This window comes from Alosa pseudoharengus, unplaced genomic scaffold (genome assembly GCF_046254945.1).
Source record: "Alosa pseudoharengus isolate Yale_2024_CS ecotype anadromous, Long Island Sound unplaced genomic scaffold, YU_APseudo_1.1 YU_APseudo_1.1_scf_4, whole genome shotgun sequence".
NCBI lineage: Eukaryota > Metazoa > Chordata > Actinopteri > Clupeiformes > Clupeidae > Alosa > Alosa pseudoharengus.
In genome coordinates, this window is record NW_027468774.1 from 38,206,428 (window position 1) to 38,228,654 (window position 22,227).

At 43.4% G+C, this 22,227-nt stretch overlaps 1 protein-coding gene across 1 annotated transcript in view; it reads left to right on the plus strand.

Moving 5' to 3' along the window:
- Nucleotides 1–1,509, plus strand: part of tmem114 (transmembrane protein 114) — a 34,262-nt gene extending 32,753 nt beyond the window's left edge. Inside the window, exon 4 of the mRNA XM_076266731.1 lies at nt 1,247–1,509. Coding sequence (XP_076122846.1) covers nt 1,247–1,509 — 263 coding nt within the window. The remainder of the gene's footprint in view (nt 1–1,246) is intronic.
- Nucleotides 1,510–22,227: the final 20,718 nt, after the last annotated feature.

A 22,227-nucleotide genomic window follows, 5' to 3' on the forward strand; every position in this document is an offset into this window, starting at 1 on the left:
ACGATATCGTTCTTCATGTCATTATCGTTATAGTTTATGTGTGAACGTCGTCATTCATATTAAGGAGAACAATATTTATTTATAGTTATTGTTATCGTTCTTGGTGTGAATGGGCCTTAAGAACCTCTCAATGTAGCCTCCTTGATAGTATAGTATAGTATAGTATAGTATAGTATAGTATATACTCTTTTGATCCCGTGAGGGAAATTTGGTCTCTGCATTTATCCCAATCCGTGAATTAGTGAAACACACTCAGCACACACTAATCACGGTGCAGTGAGCTGCCTGCAACAACAGCGGCGCTCGGGGAGCAGTGAGGGGTTAGGTGCCTTGTTCAAGGGCACTTCAGCCGTGGTCGGCGTTCGAACCGGCAACCCTCCGGTTAAAAGTCCGAAGCGCTAACCAGTAGGCCACGGCTGCAGTATTGATGACGGGCCTATCAATACTGCTGGTGCCACATCCCCAGAGGAATAGGCATACTTAACAAGGCGATGCCTGACTCAACTCAAATGCCACCAAGTCAGGACGGAAATAATGCCACCCCAATTCCCCCGCCCAGCCAGAACACTACTTTAAATAACTTACAAGGAATACATTGACGTTATAGTCATCAAGGACATAGATCACACCTCTCTACAGTAGACCGTGAGTCGTTAAGGACCAACTCAGAGGACAAGCAAACTTGTCAATATTGGACATCGGGACATACCAGCGTAAGGGCAGTGTGAAACTGAGGCTGCCTATGTGTGTACTCATGTGTGGTTTTGCCTTTTCTACTTCAAAGTATGCACTGTTATCCAGAGCTGGAAATACCAAAATTGAAGTGACTCACAGATCTCAGTGCAATGTATTGAGCAAACACTGTTATCTAAAGTAAATTACGAAACAATATACTTTCATTACCAAAAAGAGGATGGGGGTATAACATGCACATTATAAGCTGATATAAGAAAGACAGAACAAATATATTTTCAAGTAACTCTTGAAGGTTTTACACTGAGGGACCAAAAAAATATTTTAAAAAGCCCTCTTCTGCTGCAGTGAGCTGGAAATGCCAAGCACGGTTCCTAGTGAAGGAAGCTATTGGTCCATTAGGGAGCATTAGGCCTTGAAAGCCATAGGTGACTTCTGACCTGGCCACTGCTAATGAAAGCATGAAAGCATTAATGGCTTGATCTTAAAGGGACTGTAATGGTGTAATGGTTACATTACTCTTTCTTTACCTGCGTCCATGTTTGTGTTGTAGCCCTGGTGACCATGTGCGGCGTGTGCGTCTATGTGGCCTACTGCGCCGCGGCCTACAGGGAGGCGATTAGGCTCCTCCTGTCCACCGGCGCCGATGGCTCCAAGTCCCTCGAGGATGGCATTGACATCCGCTTCGGCTGGTCTCTGGCCCTTGCCTGCGTGTCTCTTGTGGGTGAAGCCCTCACCGGTGCCGCCTTCCTGGCCACTGCCTGGATGCTGAGCCACCAGAGGACGGGAGAGGACCAGGGCATCGAAATCAAATAACCACCAATCAAATCAAAGATGACACGCCATCATCTGAACATTCGATTAGACCAAATGGCTCCTGTCTGTCTGGCAATGCCAGATACGGACCTCAGCCCTAAAGGCAACCCCAAGGACAGCAAAGAAGAAACTCCATTATGTGGGATTTCAGCAAGGTACACAAATGAAGCCCTGGGTCACATACTGTAAATAGATTCTGAACTTTTTCTGGATATAGCAACTCCGGCGTCATAGCTCTTGGGCATTTCATGTATCTGTTAGCGCAGCTCCAAGGAGGCTACAGAGATTAATGATATGGGTGTTGGGAGAGGTGTAAACACTCCACTGCTGGGCCCTTACACAAACACACATTCTGTCAGTGCATGCACATGCAGTCACATGGTGTTACACAGACACATGAATACAAACACACACACAAACACAGACACACACGCTTAAACAGACACACACACACACACACTTACACATAGACACATCACACGCATACTCATATATTCACACATGCACCCATACACACATATGTACATACATATGTATTCGGTTTTATGACAATACATTCACGACTTTCAAATATGTAATATTCATGACATGTCACCGGCACCCTAAAATGTACTTGATGTTCATGTCACATTAGTGTAATACAAAAACAACAGATTGTGATATTTCTGGAATGTTAATTACAGTTTAATAAGATGAGTACCTCTTCAATTAGAGAGGTCAACCAAATGGATCAGGATGTACTTGATGTTCATGTCACATTAGTGTAATACAAAAACAACAGATTGTGATATTTCTGGAATGTTAATTACAGTTTAACTCATTGAATGCCAAGCTGTTTTCGGAAGCTTTGTCCTAGAGTGCCAGCAATCTAGACCATTGTTGATGATCTTTGTACAGCCACTGCATATTCTGTGTTATAGCTATGAACACATACAATGGCTCGTTTAAAAGGTGAGACATTAAGCTCTCAGTGGGTGCAAACCGTGTATTTCTACACGCCTCTGTTCCTGAGAAATCCCAAACTAAACAGTGGCTAGTTTTCATCAAAATCGCTGTTTTTTTCTAGAAATGGAGATAAAACGTCTTTCATGAAATATGAAGTGTTGCCTGTAAACTTTCCGGGAAGTGATCAGCGAGACCTGGCGAGACTGCCACCTAGTGATAGACCCACGAAAATGGCCTGGTTTTGAGCTGACGTGCAAGCGTCACTGATTCGACCCAAAGCGGCAACCGAGTTATGATAAAATGTCCAGATAAAATGTCCAGATTGTGCATTTTCATGAGTTTTCGATCGTCATATATTTCATTTCCATTCATCACAGAGTTCCCAAAATCACATATTAGGTGTGTTAGAGTGTCTAGTTTCGTAATTTAAAAAAAAAAGAGCTAAAAACGTAATATTACGTTTTTGGCACTCAACGCATGGGAAGGAAAAACGTAATATTACGTTTTTGGCACTCAATGAGTTAATAAGATGAGTGCCTCTTGAATTAGAGAGGTCTACCAAATGGATCAGGATGTACTTGATGTTCATGTCACATTAGTGTTATATTATATTATGATATTTCTGGAATGTTAATTACAGTTTAATAAGATGAGTGCCTCTTGAATTAGCGAGGTCTACCAAATGGATCAGGAGTTTGGAATGGGCTGAATTCCTGAATTTTTGGTCAACGATTCCCAGGACACCGAAACACCAGGGCACATGAAACTTGGTGGGCATGTAGACCCACTAGACTTTTACGGTAAAATTTAGTTTGGTCCCCAATTATAATGGCCGATGAATAATTTTAAATTCAGTAAAGGAAACCCTGCATATTGATCCTTCTTTAGGCTGCCTTTCCAGTATAGCTTATGGTTTTATAGCTTTGTGGCTTGTGTATTCATGGTAGGATGATTTTCATGTGAAATGTATTCCCATTTCTTCTTGAAGTCAAAATAATCATTGGGCAGCTGTGGCCTACTGGTTAGCGATTCGGACTTGTAACCGGAGGGTTGTCGGTTCGAACCCTGACAATTAGGCACGGCTGAAGTGCCCTTGAGCAAGGCACCTAACCCCTCACTGCTCCCCGAGCGCCGCTGTTGTTGCAGGCAGCTCACTGCGCCGGGATTAGTGTGTGCTTCACCTCAGTGTGTTCACTGTGTGCTGAGTGTGTTTCACTAATTCACGGATTGGGATAAATGCAGAGACCAAATTTCCCTCACGGGATCAAAAGAGTATATATACTTACTTATACTTAAATCTGAGTATGTTTATAGGACATGCTTGTTTTTTACTGCAGGGACGTTAATCTTACACCAGCTTAATGTTATGTCCTTAGGTAAAACTAACCTTAGGAGGATAACTCCGGTATTTAGCACTTTTGAGTCCCTTTTCTGGTTTGTTTTGGATGAACTAGAGTTCCGGAGCAAAAACAACCTAGGGTCTGAGAGAAGACTTTTACCGGAGCAACACAGATGTATAAACTTCAGATTTTATTTTAAAGGAATTATCCGGAGTAAAATGCACTTTAGATCGATTTTCGGATGATTGGGGGTACATACGTTGAGTTGACATCAAAATTATGTAATTCGGATGTGTTTTGAGAAAGTTCGATAGTACCGTTTTCAGTCACAACTCGTAGCCTGGAAGTGAGCGGGGCATTTCAATTGCGCCGCTACAAAACGCTATTTTTATACCTCTTCTACAGTTCCAAACAACATAACACTTACGTGGTAGTGAGTAGAGGGTCCCTAAAGCCAAACCGAAGTATCCCGAGGTCTTTATGTGGTCGAATAGAGAGTCCAGAATGAATTTCATCAAGCCAGTACCTTTCCGGAAATTGCCGCCACCTTCAGGGGAAAGTCCGTAGGAGTCTTATTGCTGTGTAACACGCTCTGGAAATTCACAATTTCGTCGCCGTTTAAAAAAAAAAACATAGTCCAGTCCATACAACTTCATTTCAATTTCGAAAGAAATACTGTACTATGTTTTAAAAAAAAAAAAAAAAAAAACGGCGACGAAATTGTGAATTTCCAGAGCGTGTTACAACACACTCAGCAATAAGACTCCTACGGACTTTCCCCTGAAGGTGGCGGCAATTTCCGGAAAGGTACTGGCTTGATGAAATTCATTCTGGACTCTCTATTCGACCACATAAAGACCTCGGGATACTTCGGTTTGGCTCTAGGGACCCTCTACTCACTACCACGTAAGTGTTATGTTGTTTGGAACTGTAGAAGAGGTATAAAAATAGCGTTTTGTAGCGGTGCAATTGAAATGCCCCGCTCACTTCCAGGCTACGAGTTGTGACTGAAAACGGTACTATCGAACTTTCTCAAAACACATCCGAATGACATAATTTTGATGTCAACTCAACGTATGTACCCCCAATTATCCGAAAATCGATCTAAAGTGCATTTTACTCCGGATAATTCCTTTAAATGCCAACATAAGGGACTAACGTTTCGACGTTCTGCCACGTCTTCGTCAGAGTCTAGTATTTCGACAACCTAGGGTCTATTTCCAGAAGCTAAAAGGTTCAAACAGTTGTTTGAGAACATAATTACGTTAATTGGTGCAGTTTTGAGCAAGGCTGTCGTTTGCATTAACACCAAATTGTCTTACAATGCAAGTACAAAGGGCATAGACACTTCAAAAACAAACTATGTCTACAGACAAATCGAAGTATTGTAAACACTGAAAGTGTTTCGAAAGGTTATAAAAAATTTATTTTCTGAAGGGTGTGTTTGGGTCTCCTTATCAATGTTAATATTGATACTAGCCTATGTCACAGATTAGTATTCATGCATTTGTTTGAACGCAGATGGCTACTCTTCTATATACATTCATCGACTGTGGTTTGCACTGCATTCGTTAATCGACTTGTTAGGCCTTTCCTTCAAGATGGCAGCAACAGGAAGACAGCTAAGGTAGGCTAAAAAACACACCCCTCCGAAAATAACATTTTTATAACCTTTCGAAACCCTTACAAAGTTTACAATACTTTGATTTTTCTGTACAGAACCTCACCACACTACCTCAGATGTGTCATTCTATTTTAAACATTGTCAGTGGTGTAAAATAGAGTTTCTTTTTGACGTGTGTCTATGCCCTTTGCATAGCCTCAGCATAATAATATATGCTTTCTGGCAGTCTTTTAGGACCAAGAGATCAACATTAAATCAGACACCTCAGAGCAGCCCATCATATCACCATAGAATAAATTCAGGCCCCAGTGTCTCCAAGGATCAACCGTTACATGTGGTAGAGACGGTAGAAGAAACAAATATTTTCTTTGAGATAAGAAAGCCTTGTGACTACAAGTGTTTGCTTTGTCAGCGATCCCTTTGGCTGCAGAGATTGCCTCCAGGGAGGTTTCTTTCCGGAACTTGCTGTAGGTCCTTTTTAAATATTTAACACATTTCAGTTCCACCTCTCATAGGAAACACACCAGGATTCAAATAATGAATTCAGATACATTTTGTGAGCTCTAAGAAAAAAAATAATCGACTTGAAAAAGGTGATGCGTGCACAAGCTTCAATTAATATTCAAGGTTTGTGAGGCACAAAGGTTGAACCTACTCTAGGGAATACACACACACACTCACTCTCTCTCTCACACAGCCTCGCTTCACACGATTGACAGAGCACACCTAATTTAACAAATTGAGGAGCTTCATAATTACAACGGTTTCTATCTGTGCTGCATTCATAGGTATTGTACTACTAATGCAACATGTGGTGATTATCCTTGTCAGCCTGATGTGTAGCCTATAAGTATGATTTCGCAGGGGGCAGGGGGGATCAATACTTAGGCTACACATCAGGCTGATTGAGAAACTGTCTGACAAGGATAATCACCACCTGTTGCAGGAGTTTCTGAGTGACGCACCTTTGGTTACCTGACTTGTTCTTATCAAAAAGCCTACAGTTGTGGAGCAGTCCAAAGAATAGCGATTAAGCACACATTTGGTTCCATAGACGTCACAGCTCTGACAACCCTTTGAAGGTATAATGAAAAAGATGACGTGGCTATTATGGGCACGTACACATCAAATGAAAAACAAACCAGGGCAACAGCTGTTTCAACATTAATCGCTTAATTGTCTACCTCTTCCGGCTTCAGGTAGATAATACAATTGACCCTTGATTGCCACAGTTTTAGTGCTGTAGAGGTAGATATATAGATAGATAGATAGATAGATACTTTATTCATCCTGAAAGAAATTTTAGGTATCCAGTAAAGCTTATACAACCATAACACAACAAACACACATACACACATATCGCACATACATAAAAATCACTCAGGTCTGGTATGAACTGATGCATGCATTGACCATGATGAGGTGCTATAGAGTTTGTGCAATGGTGGTAGTGCAAAAGTGAACAGTGCAGGGAATGACAGTGTAATAACTTTGCTTGTTATTAAATATTAACTACAGTATGACTATGAAAAGACAAGAATGTAAACATAATAGAATTGCTTAACAAACAAGAAAAATAATATACTTTCTAGTTCCAGAGTCTGGGGGCTGCTACGGCAAAGGCTCTGTCCCCCTTGGTTTTTAGCCTGGACCTGGGCAAAGATAATTAATGCGTATCAAGATGGGTCATCCTAGTTCATGTCTATGAGGGCAAAGTGGAGTTCAGTCAGAGACGGGCTCTGGTTCAGTCCCCGCCTGCACAGGGGCGTGTCACTGACGTATGACTGACGTTTAAACGCCTCGGTTCCACGCCAGACAAAAGCCGGAGTACAAAACAAACTTGGTGTACACCTTCATTAATGTTGATTTTCTCCCGACTGGAAGGTTATACTGTCACGACATTCTCCTGAAATGGGGAGGAGGGTTTGGAGATCATGATAACGTGTCCGAAATGTGCATCCATTGCTTAGAAAAATAAGGCTTTGACAAATTCTGGGAAATTCTTGGATTCTGCCATAGACCTCAATGTTAAAAAGGGAGACCGATCACTGCATAAATGGGGGATAGTGGCCCCCTCTCGTGCGGGGCGTGTACTACTGCTACCCTATTTGCATACATTTCCAGGGACAGGAAATGGCCTCTCAGGAAGTATCTTCGTAATCAACCATCTTTGACCTGGGCACTTTTAACAGCAATTGGTCAGCTGACCGTAGTGCTCTGGAGGGGATGTGGTGGTGGAGAAGATCAGATAGGTACGTGGGGGCCAGACCATGGAGGGATTTGTAGACAGTCAGTAGAAGTTTAAAATCAAACTGGGGACAAACTATTGATTATTTCTTACCATAGTAGAGTGAATATTAAATCATCAGTTGCATGAGTGGGATTCAGAGGCAATGAATTAATTTCAAAGTTCACGTCGCAAAACACGCTCCATCCATCAACGAGAACGTGTACAGAGACAGAAGACAGCATCACAGTATGAATATTCAAGTCTTGTGTGACCTGGTTTAGCCCATGATGCATTTATTTTGCGAAATTCTTCTCTGTGGCAGAAAATGACCCAGTTGGCTGATGAACATACCTGGCTGGTTGTGTGTGTGTTTATTTGCGTGTGCCTGCTTGTGTGTGTCTTTATGTGTGTGCGTTTTTATGTGTGTGTGTGTATGCGTGTGAGTCTGTACATGCGTACCTGTGTGTGTGCATCTGCGTACGTATGCCTACAAATCTACTGTGTGTGTATGTAGATAGATAGATAGATAGATACTTTATTGATCCCCAAGGGGAAATTCAAGGGTCTCAGTAGCATACAGACATCACACACAACATGCACTTACAGCAGAAATGGTAAACATAAGTAAGTATAAACATATTACTAAACTCCACTGTACAATAAAGACAGTAGAAGATAAGAAAGATAAGAAAACTAATGTGTGTTTAGTATGTGTTTGTGTGTTTATGCGTGTGTGTGTGCATACCTCTGTGTGTGTGTCTGTGCTTTTGTGTGTGTTTATGTGTGTGCGCATTTATTTGTGTGTGTGTGCCTGCATGTACATGTATCTTTATGTGTGTGTTTGTGTCTGTTCATGAATGTGTGTGTGTACATTCATAGTCTACAGTACAGTCACTAAATGTACACATATAGTGCATACAGACATCCCAAGTCTCCCGCATATTGATAGCGGCTCCCTGACGCCCGCAAATTAGATAAAATCTCCTGGAATCTAGAGCAAGCGATCAAGAGCGCGCACGCGAGAGGGAGACCTAAAATCGCGTGTGCATCTGAGTGTAGCGCGCACACGACAGGGGAGAGAGAGAGGGGTGGCGAGTGTGTGTCTGAGAGCATCCTGATTGGCCTGTTTCGCTAAATCAACCAATCAGTTTTCGGTGTAGGCGGGCTTTTAATCTCTTTTCTCCCGAAGTAAATCAGTTCCGTGTATCACGGCTGAGTCAGTGCAGAGTCACCCCCAAAAAAGGAAAATGTAAGACATTTCAAAGTGTACCCTTGTTTATAAGAGTAAAAAATAATGATAGGCCTAGTCTTGCACGATGCACTGTTTGTAACAGTGTTAGCATTGCCCATGGTGGGTTAAATGATTGCAAAAAACATGTTGAGGTGAGTCTAGTGTCAATTCATGTGCATATTATTCAGGCCTATACTAGCTGGCTAGTTGCCAAGGCTACATGAAAAGACCAAACTGCAAGATCTACATATTTTATTTTCACAATTACAGTACATGCGTGTAAGTAGAAATATAATATTATATGTAATAATATGTAATTATAACAAATATAATATTATATGTAAATCAGTTTTATAGCCCAAGTATACTTGTATATACAAGGAATTTGGTCTCTGCATTTATCCCATCCATGAATTAGTGAACACACAGTGAGGTGAAGCACACAATGAGCACACATGAGGTGAAGCACAAACTAGTGTTCACTTGCTAAAGTGGCCCTCGGGGAGCAGTGAGGGGTCAGGTGCCTTGCTCAAGGGCACTTCAACTGTGGTTGTGGGCATGGGAGAGCAGTGCTCTTCAACCATATTCTAGTCAGAATATGAGCCTGATACTGCTCCATTGGGACGTAATTATGGGGCGTTTTTCAACCGATACAGGGGGGGAATGCCTCTGCACTCAATTGGATAGACCTAACCAATCAGAGCAACAAAATAGCTTACCGTGAGGTGTAGGAAGAAAACACACGAACCATCCTTCTCCTGTTGAACAGTGATATGCTACAAACATGTTAAACAGCTGGGAAAGGCTGTCGCAAATCCCTCGAACAGGTGGTCAATCAGAGATTTCAAACGAACAAGGGAACATGTCGCAATGCAACAGCGCTGTTTTCCCTTGATGAAAGTGAAACAACGAGTTTTCCCACATCTCAACTTTGGCCAAAGTTTTCAGAAATAATCATTTTCAGTGATACAATCTCATTAGCCTAAATAATATGAATTTTCAATATGGAGTCTTAAAAGCCCTGTATCCTTCTAGCCACAGCGTTTTTGTTTCAAACATAAGCCTAATCTAAGTGTGCTCAGATGACGTGATAGACCAGGCGCTGTTGCTCACCTGTCCATCATCGTAAAGCCTGATTTGATTTCCACTGGCCAGATTGCCTATCTAAGGGTTGTCATCGACGAGTACTTGTGTTTCCCAAGGCAAGCTTTTCCTGATAACCTATTGAAGCCAAGACATCACTATGTTAGCCAGTATATACAGCTAATAGTCCGGTTTGGACCATTCATTTGAGGACCTTAAGATTCGAGAGCAAACATAGCTACTTCAAGCAATGCGCCAGGAAACTTTAAGAACTTGTGTGCAACACTTGCAGAGAGGCATCAGCTCCTTCAAGCTTATTTACATTGCGGGAAATCTCTTTCCACCAGCTGTGATTGAGCTGTAGAGTGGCCGCTTTTGAACCCAGACTGATTTGGATCCAGAAGGTTGTTCTGTGAAAGGAAATCAGAGACCTGTTTGGAGACTGCTCGTTCAATGCCTTTGGATAAGACAAGGCAGGAGTGAGACAGAACGCTGTTGGAAATGTGAAAGGTTAGCGAAGCATTGATCACATGTGTGATAGCTGGTGCGATGGTCGGGCTAATGGACTGAAGTAGGCTCGTAGGTTGAGTAGCGATTCGAAGGTTGAGAAAAGTTTTCGAGTGTCTGTAGCGCTGTTGATTTTGTCATTGTAGAAAGCCGTCTTAGTAGCAGTGATGCTGGCTGAGAACGAGGTTAGGAGTGTCTGGTAGTTTTTTGAGGTCATCAGTTAGTTTGGATTTGTGCCATTTGATTTGGATTTGAGCAGTTAAGTTCGTCCATAAAGTCGGTAGGCAGATGACCAGCACGTAGAGTTTTGCTGGGGCAGTGGTATTCAAATGAGACATATGTTTGACAAATGTACATATTCATTTATTGTACGGGAATCGTTGACAAAATCACTGAAGGAAAAAAAAAATCCGGAAGAAAAAAACTGACTAAACCGCCACAAGAGCCTGCAAAAGTCAGTAATTGTGAGAATATGAACTAAACTAGAGGTGTTGAACACATGTAGTGCTATTGCCATCAAGTGGCTGAAAAAAATCATAGCAGCTAAAACTACACTACACATGTTGAGGAACAGCATCACTGTTGAGAGTGTGCCCGGTCTATTGTTTTGTCTTGTCATTAAAGACCTGTCTAAAGACAATTTATAAAGGAAAGATTTGCTTCATAAAGAAGTACAGTTCCCAACGAGAAAACACACCCTCTTAAATAACTTAAATATTTTTTTTCACATCAAAAACATTTATTTTCACGGTTTAAATTTAAATGTATAAGGTGGCCATGCTGGCTAGAATCAACTTTACATTGTGTGTGTGTGTGTGTATGTGCCTGCATGTGTGTGTGTGTATGTGCCTGCATGTGTGTGCGTGTATTTTTATGTGCTCGTGTTGTGCGTGTGTTCATGAGTGCGTGTGTGTGTGTGCATGCGTAGTGTACAGTCACTTAATGTACACATATCTAAGACGCGAGAAATTATATAGCCTCGGAAACATAGAGACGTCTAGCTATAGGCTATCCTCGCTTGAAAGAGCTTGTGTGGACAAATAGGGTGAAGAGTTAAATGGCAATGATATTATTACATACTCGTTAATCTGACTCCATTTGATTAATAATTTGTATCACCAATCAATTACCAAGTAACTAGTTTATCAGCTATGGAGGAGAATGGCATGGCACACTACGAGAATTGAAGATATATTGGTAGGCAAATGAACAATTTATTAGGCATTAAGCCTTAAAGGTAAATGTAACCAATAACACTTCAGTTAAAGGTAAAAGTAAAGTCATATGTTCTACTGTAACAAATTAGCAATTGGTAACAAAGAAAACTTAACCAATTCACAGAGGTAAACTTGACAAGTTAGAGATTACAGATACACCAGATAAAACAATACAAACCCAGAGATAGGGAAAGGGGGAGAGAGAAAGAGAGAGACAGAGAGAGGGGGAAAAGAGAGAGACCCAGAGAAGAGGTCCAAGATGGAAAAGAAGAAGCCAAGATGGAAAAGAAGCCAAGATGGAAAAGAAAGCCTCGAGGAGGACAAGAGCCTCCACTTATATCATTCACTTGGGCCACCCCGACTCATCAGAGCCTTTGTTGTCTGAGGTGGATGGGTGTGGCCCAGGTGGATATCATAACTTTATGCTACAGTGTAATTCTTAGTCTACAACTATGCACAGATACATTCAATTGTAACGAAACCATGATCAGACTGTTGCCCACATTACAAGTATTAATTCAAGACCAAACATGAATGTATTATTCACAACATATTTACAGAGCAATACTGTATGATAATGAGGTTGGCCTATCTCACCATAAGACATCAAGTAGGCCCAGGACTGAGTTACCTCTCAGTAGAGGGGCCAGAACAAGGAGCAAATGGTCACTTTATGCATGAGCGGGTGTTGGGGATCTTTGGCCATGGCCAGCTAAAACAATACAGATCAAACACAGGTATCCACACATGTAAATTGAATGCAAAAGGCATCATGGTCCCCCATGAATGGAATTCCATGACACTTGGCATGCATTCAGAGAGTTCCATAATGATCCTACACCTACAATTCCGTGCAGTTTTGACCATGTCATGCCAGAGATAGTGTACCTGCAATTACAACACCTCGTTTTTACTTTTTCATTTTTGACTTGGTGGCGCTATAGATCATATGAGTGTTTATGGGATGGGTTGACATGGCCCCCTCAAGACCAACATACAAAAAAATGTGGTCCTCCTAGGCCCTGCGGTTCTCGAGATAATAACAGAAGACTGTGTCCGCCCTACCATCCATGCCCACTAAGTTTTGTGTACCCTGGTCTTTCAGTGTCCCGGGAATTGTTGACACAAAATCACTAAAGAAAAAAAAAATCTGGAAGAGAAAAATATATGGTCATAATAAGGTGAAGAGCCTGCAAAAGTCAGAGTAATTGTGAGAATATTAACTAAACTTGAGGCATCAGGTCAGGTGTTGAAACACATATGTAGTGCTATTGCCATCTAGTGGCTGAAAAAAATCATAGCAGCTAAAACTACACCACATGCAGTAAAGCATCACTGTTGAGGGTGTATCCGGTCAATTATTTTGTCTTGTCATTAAAGACCTGTCTAAAGACAATTTATAAATACCAGAAAGTTCCAGAATTATGACTTGAATAGAAGTTAGTTAGTTATTAACAAATAATTGATATTTTTTTTAGAATACTTTGAGCACTGATGCAGTCAGCAGAGGCCTCTGAAATTGTTTGCAGGTAGGCCTACTATACATTTCAATCCGTTTTCGATGGCAAACGCGAAACAGCGCCAAAACAACCACCAGTGGATAAAAAGGGCATTACATGTGTACTGTTAAGACCCGCCATAGAGAATAAATGGGGGAAATTACGGAGGTTATAGTTTGACGATGTCGTACTCCCGTGCGGGCTGGATCCTATATACCACGGACATGTTTTGGGGGGCCACCTGCGCATCAATTCAGTGTCCTGCCTCGAGCAATGGACTTACAGACAGTAACAAACAGTAATGGCAAGTATTTGCTGAGCTTAAACCTGTAAGACTGCAAGACCTGTAAGTATTTATTTGAAAAAAATATGTAATAGCTTGACGAGCCAGACCCTAGGAACTCACCATTGGCAGTGCTCAATGCGAGGGGCGGGATAAACGGTTGTCTTTCAAATTCCCTCTGCACGCAATAGGATAGATAGTGTTATGTTCTCTTAGTAAATACTTACTTACGACCCGAGTGGAGGGTGGCTATTTGATTCAACTGAATAAACACTTAAACACTATGAAACGACCAGACAAACAACTCTTACGTCTTCTCTCAGGCTTTTACTGAACATCCAACTATAGAACGTTACACAGACATGAGTAATCAATCACCCTGGCGGTGATGTAACTAGACATACATAATAGAACACAGAGGGTGTGTTCGAAACGGGTAAAGTTGCTGCCTTTTAAGATATCTAACTGGGGAGCAAGGCAGCAAGTGCGGTTCGAAACCGAAAAAACAAATTCTGCTGCCTTTTAAGATATCTTAGAATTCCCAAATAACGGTCATTTTTGAAGGCAGCATTAGACATTCTCTGGCAGCATGGATGCACACTTCATGCTCCCTCCTACCCATAATCCCTTGGGCAACGTCTGAAACAGCTGTGAAAGGTAAACAAACATGGCGGATGACATCGGTAATGGCTGCTGAATCTGTTTAAAATGTAATTTGTGTGACCTTATTTTGCTTAGATTTGTAGATTACAGATTAGAAATAAACAATTTACTATCTGATTATGCCATTGTTGTAACCATTAATAGCGTCTGGTCTGATATATCTGCCGGCCGTAAAACTAATTTATACCGTTAGCCTGCTAGCTTACGTAAGCTAATTTAGTTTAAAGAAGCCCTATGCAAGTCTGGTCATTCCATCGCTGTTTCTGGGTTTTCGCCTGATTTTGGCTAGCATTTTTCACGACATAGCTCCCCCTGCAGCTTCGGTAGCAAGTGACTGCTACACTAAACCCCCACTAGCTAGCGAGCTAGCCATCAAGAAACCAAGCTAAACACATACAGGGCTCACAATAAAACGGTCGAGCAAACACATTGTTCAAGAGACTATCAAACCACATTACAAAAACGAAGTTCACCCAAGGGTAGGCTACTTACAATTTCAGCAGCAACAAAGCCAAGTCGGAGTCCGTTTTGCAGTCTTCTTAGAAACTACAATCTTACTACATTTTCAAGGCCTTCCGCCGAGTCACATCCGGATTTCTTCGGTCCGAGACCAGAAAGTTGCATATTCGGTTTTTCCACGGAGAAGCACTAGGGGGAGACGAAGCACCCACCAAACGACCCAAAAAGTGTTGTAGAACCATCAGAACGACTCTCAACCTGCATAATTAAGGTCATTTTTGCTAAAATTGTTGCATAGGGCCTCTTTAACGTCAGGCCTTTGCTAACATCATACCGTAGTGTCAACCAAAGATTCTAGAGTGCTACGCTCATTTTTAAAAGATGCATTTAATCCAAAGTCATGTCTAGTGAGACAGCTCTCTATGTAGGGAGGGAGGCAGTAGGCAGCTGTCTCCCGTTTCGAACACACCCAGAGTGTCTATTCTGAATCCACCACATCCCCCTTTTTCAAGCAGAGAACAGGGCATAGAGGTTAAACCATACTTACTCAATTGCATACTTTTAAAATCACATCAATATTCAACATACACTCAAATCTTACTCATTCAGTATCAAAATACACTTCTATGTAAATCATACACATTCAGTATCATTCGATTCTTCTTATGGTAAGTATTCCTTATCTTTAGAAATAAATAGAAACATTTCATACTGCAATCAAGGGTTACTCATTTCAAACATTCATCGGCCTCCAGTGAAACTTACTAGGCAATTAAAACATTTCTCTGCATCCTGCAAGTAAAACATCAAAACATTCAATAATACAACAATAACATAAAATCATTCAATGTAAAACCTGTGTAGAAACATTCAGTGTAATACATGTGCCTCTGTATTCTTTTTTTTTTTTCATTGTCTCATTTCTTTCTTTCTCTCATTTTTTATTTTTTTTTGGGACACACGTTTAAGACTGAAATGTTAGTCTTTTGATACCTCCATCACAAAGTCCTTGAACCTGGTAGGGCGTATCACTGCTCTACCACTTCTGGTGTGGCGCACAGAGGAGTCGTCTGCTTCAGCCGGAGGATCTTGCGATGGCGGGTCAGCTGGCATTCGTAGGTGACGCCTATTCCTTCTGAAGATCTGTCCTGTCTGTGTTTGCACGGTGTAAGACCGTGGCTTAGACCTCTTGTGTAGCACAAGAGCAGGTTCCCAACCACGCCGTGTGCTCATGTGCACTGTGGAACCCTGGGCCAGCTCTGGAAGTGGCTTGGTGTGACGGTTGTTGTGGTGCTGCTGACGGGATTGCAGATCTTGTAGTCGGGTGTGTATGTGTGTGCGTGGACTGCTGCAATAAAGCAGTGGAGCATGGAAGTGTGCTCCTCAGGACCCTTCCCATCAGCATCTGTGCAGGTGACTCGTTCAGACCTGTCACTGGCGTGTTTCTCAGTGACAGTAGCACAAGATGTGGGTCTGTACCCGTTTGCAGTGCTTTCTTCAGGGCATGTTTCACAGTCTTAACAGTCCTTTCTGCAAGTCCATTCGACTTTGGGTACCCTGGGCTAGAGTGTGTGAGTGTGAACCCCCATGCTGCAGCGAACGCCTTTATTTCGTAGCTGCCGAATGGAACATTGTCACTAACAATTTGCTTTGGGATACCATGTCTGGCGAAAACAGATTTCATCTTCTGTATCACCGTGTGTGCCGATTTGTTTGGAATGTTCAGCACTTCAGGGAATTTGGTTAAGTAGTCTACTAACAACAGATAGGACTGACCTCTCAGCTTGAAGATGTCGGTGCCTACCTTCATCCAAGGCAGCTCAGGAATGTCGTGCGCGATGATTGGCTCCCTCTGATGTTGTGGCTGCAGCTGCTGGCATGGCCCACACTTCTCAATCATGCACTCGATGTCACGAGCCAGTAGAGGGCTCTTCTTGCCTTGGCCTTTGTGTGTTGGATGCCTTGGTGAGCGAGGTGTAGCTTCTCCAAGATGACGTGTTTGAAGCTCTGGGGAATGATGATCTTGTCCCCCACCATCATGATGCCGTTCTCTGTGCAGATGTTGTGCCTCATTGGCCAGTAGCTGTGCAGGTTGTTGTCTACGCTGCGTCTCTTTCTTGGCCAGCCCTTGTCAAGTGTCTCACGCAAAGCCTGTAGCACGGGATCTGCTGCCGTTGCTTCCTTCAGCTGATTGAGAGTCTCTGTGCTCAGCGCATCTGTGGCTTGCAGGGTGTGCACAACCTTCTCGTCACACAGGTCGTCGATGTCGTCTGTCTCTTTGTTATCAGTTGCACGAGACAGCGTGTCCGCGATGTACATGTGCTTTCCTGGTGTGTAGGAGATGTTAAGATCATACTTTTGGAGTTGTAGCAGCATTCGTTGCAGTCGGGCCGGTGCTTTGGACAGCTGTTTCTTCACGATGATCTCTAGTGGCTTGTGATCTGACTGCACTGCTACCGTCTTGCCGTATATGTACTGGTAGAACTTCTTGGTTGCAAAGACTATCGCGAGTAACTCTTTCTCTATCTGTGCATACCTTTGCTCGGTTTCAGTGAGTGCTCTGGAAGCGTAGCACAGAGGGCGACCTGCTTGAAGAAGACACGCTACCCAGTCCATCTTTCGACAAGTCTGCTTGTATGGTCAGTGGGAGCCTGTGATCGTAGAACTTCAACACAGGTGCTTTGGTGAGGGCGGCCTTCCAAGCTCTCCAATGCAGCACTGTGATGCGCGCTCCACTGCCACACATCATCTTTCCGTAGCAGCTGTCTCAGAGGTGCTGTGAGTGTAGCTTCGTGGGGTATGTACTGTGCCAAGTATTTTGTCATACCAAGCAGTCGCTGCAGGCCTGGCGTGTCAACTGGAGGTGGCATGTTGGTGATTGCCTTGATCTTGCCGTCGTCAGGTCTGTGTCCCTCTGTGGTGATGATGTGACCCATGTACCTCACAGTGTTGACCTTGTACTGAATCTTGTCGCCGTTGAATCTCACATTGGCCTCTCGTGCTCTCGCCATGACTTTGCTCAGGATCTCGTCGTGTTCTTTTTCTGATGATGCAGCGATGATCATGTCGTCTGCGATCACGTGTACACCTGGGATGTCACCGAAAGTCTCATGGTTCTTCTGCTGGAACACCTCGCTCGCCGACTTGATGCCAAATGGGAGCCGAAGGAAGCGATATCGGCCCCATGGTGTGTTGAATGTACACAGCTTCGACGATGGTTCATTCAGCTTGATCTGCCAGTAGCCGTACTTTTCATCCAGGATGCTGAAGATGGTCTTTCCTGCAAGGTTGCTGCGCACGTCTTCAGGAGTGGGGATGGAGTAGTGCTGCCGCTTTATCACCATGTTGAGGTCACGAGGGTCCAAACACACCCTCAGCGCACCGTTCTTCTTCTCTGTGACGACTAAACTGTTCACCCACTCTGTTGGCTCTGTTACAGGTGTTATTACTGAGCGTTGTACCAGGTCTTGTAATGTCTCTTTCAGCTTGTCACGAATGGCGAGGGGAATGTTTCTGCACCCGTGGACCACTGGCGTGACTGATGAATCGATGTGGATGTGATGGACGCCGGGAAACTCACCTAGCCCCTTGAAGATGTCTGGATGCATCTCTAGCAGCTCTTCTCTGGTGACTGCAGGCTTTGTGGCGACTGTCTCGATCCTCCTCACCAGCTGTAGATCTTCACACGCTGCTCTGCCGAGGATGGGCATGTCTGATTGAGGTGACACGTAGAACTGCAGGGTGGCTTCTGTCTCGGCAGTCCGGCACTTCACCGACATGACACCTGCTGGGATGAGACGAGCGCCCCCGAACGCGACCAACACGGTGGACGTAGGCTTGACAGGCGGTGGACTTCGCATCTTCTTCACCACTGACAAAGGTAACACGTTTGCCTCTGCCCCCGTGTCCAGTTTGAATTTTACTGCTGCGCCGCCAACCGTGGCGTTTGTGTACCAGGCGTTGTCTTCAGCCTTGCTGCCTATGGCGTGTACACCCGCACTTGCGATCGTCCCGATGTATATGGACTCAAGCTCAGTCTCTATGTTGTGTACTGTCTTTGTTTTGGTCTTGCTGCTGGTGCCGGCGCTGTTAGCTCGACAAACTTTGGCGAAGTGGTTAGCCTTTCCACAGCTGTTACACACCACTCCGTACGCTGGGCACTGACGTGGATTATGTCTTCTCCCGCACCTACGACAGTCTCCCGTTGCCCTTTTCTTCTCGCTCTTGTTGTCACTTGATCGCTTCTGCCCTGTGCCCCTCTTTCAGTGTATGGCATCTATTTGGCTATCGTGACTGTGAGCCGCAGTCCCTTGCATCGCCTGTATGTGTGTCTTGGCTAATTCCGTAGCCCTACACTATTCTAAAGCTCGAGTTAACGTCAAGTCAGTTTCCCGCAAAAGTCTTTCCTTGAGATGACAGTTCTGTATGCTAAACACTAATTTGTCTCTAAGCATATCCCGTTCACTTATGCCAAACTCGCAGTCTTTACTTTTCTGTTTCAGCTCAGTCACAAACTTGTCAACTGAAATACCTTCTGTCATTGGATGTGTCCAGAATTGGTGCCGCTCGAAAACGATGTTTTTCTGTGGGCTACAGTAGTCCCAGAATGCCATTAGCACGTCCTCCATCGTCTCGTTCTCTCCATCCACCAGGCTAACGGTGAGTGTGTTCGCATCTTCGCCTATGGTGTGAAGTAGAATGTCGATTTTGACTTCTTCGGGCTTGTCCAATGAACCTGTTGCCGTCATGTACAGTTGGAATCTCTGTTCCCATCAACGCCAATTTTCAGCCAGATTGCCGGTCAGAAGAAGAGGTGACGGTGGCTTGAATTGCTCCATCTTCCGCGAGCCGTCAACTAGCCGTTCCCGCCACTATTCTAGTCAGAAACTCTTCAACAAATATTTCGGTTTAAGTGTCTCAGTTCCGCTATTCTGACACCATGTTATGTTCTCTTAGTAAATACTTACTTACGACCCGAGTGGAGGGTGGCTATTTGATTCAACTGAATAAACACTTAAACACTATATAATAAATGAAACGACCGGACAAACAACTCTTATGTCTTCTCTCAGGCTTTTACTGAACATCCAACTATAGAACGTTACACAGACATGAGTAATCAATCACCCTGGCGGTGATGGTAACTAGACATACATAATAGAACACAGAGTGTCTATTCTGAATCCACCACAGATAGTACTACAACTCATGAGTCCCATGCGTTTTCCCACCAGCGGAGCTAGTTGGCTGCTAGCAGGGCCGGCAGAAGGCAATCCTGCGCCCCCATGTTCATAGACTGTGTGCCACTTTCGACTGTGTGCTACCTTCGCAGAAGCCCCTGGCTGCAGCGTGCAGATCTGGGCTGGTTTCAATGTGGGGGAGCTCAACATTGCTACTTTCCAGCGCTACTGGACCGCATGGGAAAAATAAAAAAAATGTTGCGGGACAATTGCGACCAGGCCTGATGGAAAAATGGTAGCCTACAATTAAGCAATTAGGCTTTTCACGTAACATAAACATATTTTTTATTTATGGCTATTTATTTTTATTACAGGCTATTATACAGAAATCGGACTACTTATTATGACCGCCGCGCAGCGAAGCGGCGGTCTTATAGGTTTAGTCAGAATTTTTTCTTTTTTGCATGCCCAAATTTCCGTCAAAGATTCCCGGGACACTGAAAGACCGGGGTACACGAAACTTGGTGGGCATGTAACCCCACATGGATAGCATGGAACCATCGTTTTTGTTTTGATCTGTAGCCCCCCCGCTGGACTGCACCCCCCGAAAGGAGGGTAGGGCAGACACAGTTTTCTGTGAATATCTCGAGAACCGTAAGGTTTAGGAGGACCATTTTTTTTGTATGTTGATCTCAAGGGGCCATGTCAACCCATTCCATAACCACTCATTTCATGTATAGCGCCACCTAGTTAAACACAAAAAAGTAAAAATGAGGTGTTGAAATCGCAGGTATCTGTGACCTAACATAGTCAAAACTGCACGAAATTGGAAGTGTAGGATCATTATGACACCCTCTGAATGCACGCCAAGTTTCGTGGAATTCCGTTCATGGGGGGCCACACAATAAATTAATTTATGTTACTATACACCAACTGGCCTGTAGGTGGCCGGAGACAGTTTTCTGTGAATATCTCGAGAACCGTAGGGCCTAGGAGGTCCACCTTTTTTTTGTATGTTGGTCTTAAGGGGGCATGTCAACCCATCCCATTACCACTTATTTCATGTATAGCGCCACCTAGTTAAAAATTAAAAAGCAAAAAATTAGGTGTTTTCATCACAATATCTCTGGCTGAAAAGTTAAAAACTGCACGAAATTAAACGTGTAGGATCATTATGACACCCTCCGAATGCATGCCAAGTTGTGTGTACTTTCGTTCATGGGGGGCCTTACAATAAAATAATTTATGTGTACATTTAGTGACGTACACCAACAAGGATTCCTGGGACACTGAAAGACCGGGGTACACAAAACTTGGTGGGCATGTACCCCCACATGGATAGCATGGAACTGTCATTTTTCGTTTTGATCTGTAGCCCCCCCGCTGGACTGGACCCCCCGAAAGGAGGGTAGGGCAGACACAGTTCTCTGTGAATATCTTAGAACTGTAGGGCCTAGGATGACCATTTTTTTCCGTATGTTTGCCTCCAGGGGTCATGTTAACCCATTTCATGTTCACACATGTGCACAAACAGATACACACACACACACACATACATTCACAGTAATCATACGTATGACACATACTCACACAGTAGACATATGTACGCTTGCATGCACAGGCACATACGCAGGCACACACACAAGCACGCACACACACACACACACACATAACATAAACATAACACAAACAATCAAGAATTTCTCAGAATTATGGCTAGGCAAGATGGAGGTGGGGTTGTATAAAATGAATTTTACATGTGAAATCTATGAACTAATCATGTTTTGGTACTTGTTGTCTAGCAGATACCAATGAGAATTGAGTGTGGATAATGCAATTTAGTGAGACAGTTAGAATCATATAGGCCTTTCAGCGTGATTTCTTTTTGTGGAAAAAATGTGCTGGACTGGGCGGCGGTCATATTTTGTACCGCTCTGCGGTACATCTAGTTTAATATGATGCTGTCTGTTAGGTGTGCATTTAAACATGACATTAGGAACGCACTTCGAGTGTCGCTGTCTCATATCACCCCGCGATAGGACCATCTTATTGCGGGGTCTCGTGGTGAGATTCAGATTTTACCTTATTACATTGTCGTCCCTCTGCTACGTTCCACTGCTAGCAACCTGACGATTCAGGCTGAAGATCAGCACCCATACGCGGGAGAAAGGTTTTTCAACCTGTGCACTTTTCTGTATTCTGCAGCACTTTGAATGTCTCATTCATGACTGTTATTTAACCAATATCACTGAAAATGAATTACTGCTCCCGCATTTAAAGGGACACCAGGCAACGTTTTTGTGTTAATTACTCATCTTCGTAAGTCGGTATATGATTAAATGACTCATTACAGGGCGAATCAAGACTCTCTTGCCCGCCCCTACTGCCTGTAGGAAGAATATCCCGCTTGCAAGTTCAGTGTATCGTACCCACCGACCGAACCAGGATCAGTTTACA